The 6,518-nt window shown below is 44.0% G+C and overlaps 1 protein-coding gene across 2 annotated transcripts; it reads left to right on the plus strand.

Moving 5' to 3' along the window:
- LOC135555520 (epithelial membrane protein 2-like) lies at window positions 1-5,485 on the plus strand. Of its 2 annotated transcripts, none has more exons than XM_064988030.1 (5): window positions 1-154; window positions 2,823-2,905; window positions 3,453-3,555; window positions 4,377-4,517; window positions 4,694-5,485. In XM_064988030.1, exons 2-5 carry the CDS (start codon window positions 2,828-2,830, stop codon window positions 4,855-4,857), a joined length of 486 nt encoding a protein of 161 aa, XP_064844102.1. In that variant the 5' UTR covers window positions 1-154; window positions 2,823-2,827; the 3' UTR covers window positions 4,858-5,485. The 2 variants fall into 2 exon arrangements, with proteins under 2 accessions (XP_064844102.1, XP_064844101.1); XM_064988029.1 differs by lacking the exon at window positions 1-154 and adding an exon at window positions 410-516.
- Window positions 5,486-6,518: the final 1,033 nt, after the last annotated feature.

Genomic DNA, 6,518 nt, shown 5'->3' on the forward strand with positions numbered 1-6,518 from the left:
GGGGGTGGGGATCAGGCAGAAACACTACACCCACCACTTCAGTGTGTGGAGATACAACAGCAACAATGTGGTCGCTCTGGCCACTACTGAGTTTCCATGGCAGCAGGGATTTGAATTCATGACAATATTTTGGGAGTTCCCCAATCATCAGTAGGTGAGTCAGTGAGCTTCCTCTGAGTACTCATGGATATAATGGCCTAAATAGACAGAGTGACAAAGACATAGCTAGAACATGAAAAACAAATACTCCACCACAAAGTTGTTGAAATAGTGGCTTTTGGGTAATTGCTGCATGTGAGAGAGAGCAAGAGAGAGAGCAACGGAGGGAGAGATATAGAAAAAAGGAGCGAGAGATTTGGGTGGGGTGTGGACTTGAGGAAAAGAGGGAGGGAGGGAAGTGGGTGGAGGTGTGGTTGTAAGTGTTTGTGCGTTCCTTGGCGGCGAGGGCTGAGTCTGACATTTGGAACATAGAGAGCAGAAGGAATTGGGCTTCAACAGAAAGGCTACCATCAAAAAGTAAGTTGGACATTTGTGTTCTCCTTCAGAACTCTCAACTCTTTGACTTGCTCTTCATGTGTTTTTTAAATGATAATAGCCTATATGCATACCTTCTATTTTATTACTCTCAAGACTAATAAAATTGCACACAGTCAGTAGGGGTGTGAATTAATTTGAATTGTAGCTAGCACGTCTTTTGTAGTGCAAGTGATACTGGTAGTTTATTCCTTTGCCAGGTAAGTTCAGTGTGGGTGTGTTCAGGTAATTTATCAGGTAGCTGGTTCTAAAACAAACATTACAAGGTGAAAATGCACTGCAATTCTGAAACTTTAAGTATACATTTAATTAAAGCTCATAATGCACACGTTCGCCCATGAAACCTGTCCTGTAATTTCTGGTCCATAGCTGAGTGCATGATGGAACTATGCTCCATCCTAGAAGGCAGGGAGATTGTCATGAATTCAGTGTTTACTCTCTGTGACTCTGGCAAACTGCTGAGGTTAGATAGGGCGTACTTTGTATTTCCTTCACATAACAGAACAGGGCTAAACTTCCCTCAGCAGCTGTCAGCTCAGACAGTCCGAGGTGTAATTGTCTAAGACTAGCTCGAGTTCCCTCTTCATTTGTCCCTTCAGCACTTAGATGAGAAGCTCTCATATGAGAAATTACACAGACCATCTTTTGTGTACTCAAATATTTACACACAGTTGAGCTAACCAAGAAGTACTTGTTCCCAATTACAGTAATTTTGAAGTGTACGTGGGCGGGAAACAACTTGGGGTGGTCAGTGTTGATGTAGATCACATGTCTGGACCCAACCTAGACCAGCCCTTTATCCCAGAGAGGTTCCCTGCATTCCAGATGGGCTCTCGCATCACTCTGTCCGCACCCACCAGATCCCAAGCCGCTCTATTGCCAGTAGTAGGGGTGGGAAGGAACTCTAAAGTGTATCCGTGAGTTGTTCTCACAATATGATTTCTTGATGCTTGTTCTTCCTAAATACAATCTCGCCTTCTCTCTACTGACAATGGCCATTCAAACAGTCATTCAGCTTTTTTTGTATTGTTTATGATATTTACAGAATGGATAAATCAAATAATGGCCATTGTAATTGGTGAATTTTGATCGTTTATCAATATTTTGAGTTGAGCTCCCTAGTTAATCTGAATTGGTTAAGGCAGGCATTCTGAATGTGGGGTCATACAAACCCACTAACAATGGCTTGCAGTGGGTTCACAGCCAGATCTCAAAATATATATTAAAAAAATCACACATCCACAATACTTTTACATAAATGCAGTGTAATTTAATCTTTAAAACTGCTAAGTTTTTCTCTCTGCCTCATAGAAAAATGTGTAAAGTTGTAGGATATCAGGATATCAGCTTAAAAGCTGCAACAACAAAAAATCTCTGCCGCATGACAACATCTGTAGATTTGCAGGAAATTAGCTTGGAAACGGCAACGTTTGGCAACAGGCGAGCCTTTAAAATGTTCCAACCTAGGGCCCAAAACTAGGTTTGTCTGTCCACGCACTGCCGATGTCATGGCAATATGCCTTGGATGCTATTATTATCGAACTTGAGTTGTGTTCTGATTATGGGGGGGGGGGGTCATGATGAATTTACTATCACAAAAGGGGTCCCCGGCCCCATAATGTTTGAGAACCCCTGGGTCAAGGTGTGTGTATGTGTTTATTTGGGGGAGGTGGGGCAGGCAGGGGAGTAGGTATTTTGTGCAGTTATTTTAAGGAGTGGCGGTTTGGTGCAAGCTGCAACTCATCTCCTGCCAACGCTTCCCCATTTATCCCTCTGATTTTCTCACTCTCTGTTTCCCAGGGCTACCACTACCTAGCTTGACCAATCGCTATGTCCTATCTCAAATCTCTTCCTCTGAATCCTTTAGATTCATTTTTTATCAAGCCTCCCTCCATTTCTGTTTGTGTGGCTATAACCCATCAAGAGTTGTGAAGCTGCTCCCTGGGGGGGTGCAGACTCAGACCTTCCATCATTAATGACTGCCTGGTTCAAAGTGCTGAAGCCAAGCCTCACAGTGCAACCTTTGTCAACATCCATATCTAATAGTATTTAATAATAAAAAAATACATGAGATTTAAAGCAACTTTCAAGAAACCCAAGGACACTGTACAGCAAGAGTACAAAACAATAGAGTATCTTATTCCTGTCAATCATGTTAAGCCCCGTGACAGTGTCTATGTCCCCCAGTATCGCTTTATTTGATAGGGTATAGAACGAGGAAGTGTTTGACCAACTTCTAACAAAATATATATACTTTCTCCCTCTCCCTTGTTCTGTCTTTCTCTTAGTCATCATGTTGGTTCTTCTAGCCGGAATCTTCCTCCTTCACCTCACCAGCATCATCCTCCTCCTAGTGGCAACTATAGACAATGTAAGTAATCCCCCACTGCTCCTCCACTTAGTTCTCTTCATGTTGACATAGCCCTGTGGAGCTACACATGAGAGCACGTCTCTTTCACTATGTCTGTGGAGTGTTGGATCAAAAGATGAAAGCATGCTATGTTAGCCCTCATCGGCTCAGCCTTTGGTGCTGTTTTGTCAGTGTTCCACTTTGGTATTCGGGACTACATTTCTGAGCTCACTCTCACCCCTGAAAGAAGATAGGTGACAAACAGGTTGGCCAGTGTTTCATCACCCTAAGTGTGTGTTTGTGTGGCGTGTGTTTGCCTGTGCGTTATCGTCAACAATGTGGCTGCATAAACATGCTCTTGTTCGTGTGTGGGATCCCAGTGAGTGTTAAAAGGCCCGTTGTAGTGAGAGGAGCATACCTGGCTGCTGTGGTATGCTGCTACGTTCTACAGATGTACATTCCACCCATTGACCGTTATCCCTGTTCCCGGACTTCCAAATGCATGTGACGACACAACACATGAACCTGTGGATGTCCATTGACTATCTCTCCTCTCTGTCCTTTCCAGGCCTGGTGGATGACAAAAACCGTGTCCACTGATGTGTGGGCCAGGTGGATACTGATCAATGGAACCTGGAGCTCCAACGATCTCCCCAGCCAGTACCCTCATGGTAAGTCTGGGCCATACTAAACCGCTGGGCTAAAATGTAATGAAACATTCTCTGTGGGAAAAAAACAGCACTGCAGGAAATTAGCATTGCTCCTAGATATACAGTATATGTAAATATCAACCTACACGTGAATTAAATGGGTTTTTTTCTGTCTCAAGTCACCCCAAGATATACATTTTTGCAGCACAGAAATAGGAACAGTGTAGTTTCTCCAGGATGTGGGTTTACTGCGCTGGAGGTTTGGTTGAATTCAGGGTAGAGCTCCATAACAACTGTCAGACTAAGCCTGTCATCTAACCTGTCTCTGTGTGTCTGTCACTGAAGTATGATTGATCAGTAAACACTCTATTGCCCAACGAGGGAGAACAATGCCATTTTCTCATAGAGGAAACTGAACAGAGTGTGTGGCAGGATCAAAGACAGGGTTGGGGCTGTTGGGGAGGTTCAGATTTGCTTGAGTATGTACACTGAAAGTGCATTACAAATACAGTGAGTTTGTGTGTATACCTTTAGTGAATGTGTGGTCAAAAGTATGTATGTAGCAATGTTGTATTTCTCAAAGTGTTTTATTTGATTGCTGAGAAACCCTTTTACAACCTACGAAATGAACTCGTCTTAAATCCTCTCATAAATATTCCTTAGCGCACAATTTTCCACATTAAAATACTTTCATTGTGTTTCTAAAAAAACAGAACTGCCCCTTTCACCTCTACATTCCAGAGCGTGACACAACACTGTTTCGTTAATATGGTGTTTTTTTCTGGGTGTGTCTGTTCTGTAAATAGTCCTTACTCAGTGTCTGTCTCTGTCTCCCTCTACAGAATACCTCCAGGCAGTGCAGGCTAGCTCCATCCTGGCCTGCATATTCTCTTCCCTTGGCCTGTTTGTGTTTGTGGGACAGCTCTTCACTCTATCAAAGGGACAGAGATTCACCTTCTCTGGCATCTTCCAGCTCCTAGCCTGTACGTATTGCCCTAAACACTTTCAATCTTCAACCTGTTAAACAACTAGTTCTGTCTTTGCTTGACGTTTGTCCCTCCCTCCCTCCCTCCCTCCCTCCCTCCCTCCCTCCCTCCCTCCCTCCCTCCCTCCCTCCCTCCCTCCCTCCCTCCCTCCCTCCCTCCCTCCCTCCCTCCAGGCCTGTGCATCATGATCGCTGCCTCCATCTACACAGACATCTTTCACAAGAATGAATCGGATGGTTGGTATGGCCACTCCTTCATTCTGGCCTGGATCTCCTTTGCGTTCACCTTCATCTCCAGTATAATCTACTTTGTCCTGCGAAAGAAGACCGCAAACTAGAAGCAGAAGACTAGCCCAAGGGACAGGCTCAATATCTTACGATCTGATCGTTTTTTGTACAATTAGGTATGGATATGAATGTGGGATACAAAAGGGGAGAGTTGTTATCCACAGATTTTCATCCATGTATCTTTGGTTCCCACTGAAGTGTGTCTAAACATATGGATTTACATCGTTTTAACCTACCTGTCCTGCCCACATAGTAATAACCTACCTGTCCTGCCCACATAGTAATAACCTACCTGTCCTGCCCACATAGTTATAACCTACCTGTCCTGCCCACATAGTAATAACCTACCTGTCCTGCCCACATAGTTATAACCTACCTGTCCTGCCCACATAGTTATAACCTACCTGTCCTGCCCACATAGTTATAACCTACCTGTCCTGCCCACATAGTTATAACCTACCTGTCCTGCCCACATAGTTATAACCTACCTGTCCTGCCCACATAGTAATAACCTACCTGTCCTGCCCACATAGTAATAACCTACCTGTCCTGCCCACATAGTAATAACCTACCTGTCCCCCACATAGTAATAACCTACCTGTCCTGCCCACATAGTAATAACCTACCTGTCCTGCCCACATAGTAATAACCTACCTGTCCTGCCCACATAGTAATAACCTACCTGTCCTGCCCACATAGTTATAACCTACCTGTCCTGCCCACATAGTAATAACCTACCTGTCCTGCCCACATAGTAATAACCTACCTGTCCTGCCCACATAGTAATAACCTACCTGTCCTGCCCACATAGTAATAACCTACCTGTCCTGCCCACATAGTAATAACCTACCTGTCCTGCCCACATAGTAATAACCTACCTGTCCTGCCCACATAGTAATAACCTACCTGTAGTAATAACCTACCTGTCCTGCCCACATAGTAATAACCTACCTGTCCTGCCCACATAGTAATAACCTACCTGTCCTGCCCACATAGTAATAACCTACCTGTCCTGCCCACATAGTAATAACCTACCTGTCCTGCCCACATAGTAATAACCTACCTGTCCTGCCCACATAGTAATAACCCTGCCCACATAGTAATAACCTACCTGTCCTGCCCACATAGTAATAACCTAACCTGTCCTGCCCACATAGTAATAACCTACCTGTCCTGCCCACATAGTAATAACCTACCTGTCCTGCCCACATAGTAATAACCTACCTGTCCTGCCCATACCTGTCCTGCCCAATAACCTACCCATCCTGCCCACATAGTAATAACCTACCTGTCCTACCCACATAGTAATAACCTACCCATCCTGCCCACATAGTAATAACCAAAGAATACCTGTCCTGCCCACATGGAATAACATAACCTAATCCTGTCCTGCCCACATAGTTATAACCTACCTGTCCTGCCCATTATAGTTATAACCTCCCTTGTCCTGCCCACATAGTAATAACCTACCCATCCTGAAACATAGTAATAACCCTACAGAGCATATATATTCGTTGGAGAAGGTATAGGGCAGTCAGAGAGTATAGACCGACAGTATCTCATTATTTCAGAATCATAGTCCTGAACTATTCTTGCTTACATTTGATTTATTTCTCAATTAGGCTCAGAATAAAACAAGGCCAAAACACTCAAAACCAAATAGAAGGATGAATTGACTAGTGTCGCAAACAGAATCCAATTTCGGAAACTG

This window comes from Oncorhynchus masou, chromosome 15 (assembly GCF_036934945.1).
Source record: "Oncorhynchus masou masou isolate Uvic2021 chromosome 15, UVic_Omas_1.1, whole genome shotgun sequence".
NCBI lineage: Eukaryota > Metazoa > Chordata > Actinopteri > Salmoniformes > Salmonidae > Oncorhynchus > Oncorhynchus masou.

Bases quoted from the DNA above. Each gene is read 5' to 3' on its own strand.
- LOC135555520 (XM_064988030.1), top strand. From the start codon at position 2,828: ATGTTGGTTCTTCTAGCCGGAATCTTCCTCCTTCACCTCACCAGCATC. The intron at 3,556-4,376 runs GTAAGTCTGGGC...CTCCCTCTACAG, and splicing joins CCCCAGCCAGTACCCTCATG to AATACCTCCAGGCAGTGCAG. The intron at 4,518-4,693 runs GTACGTATTGCC...CCCTCCCTCCAG, and splicing joins CATCTTCCAGCTCCTAGCCT to GCCTGTGCATCATGATCGCT.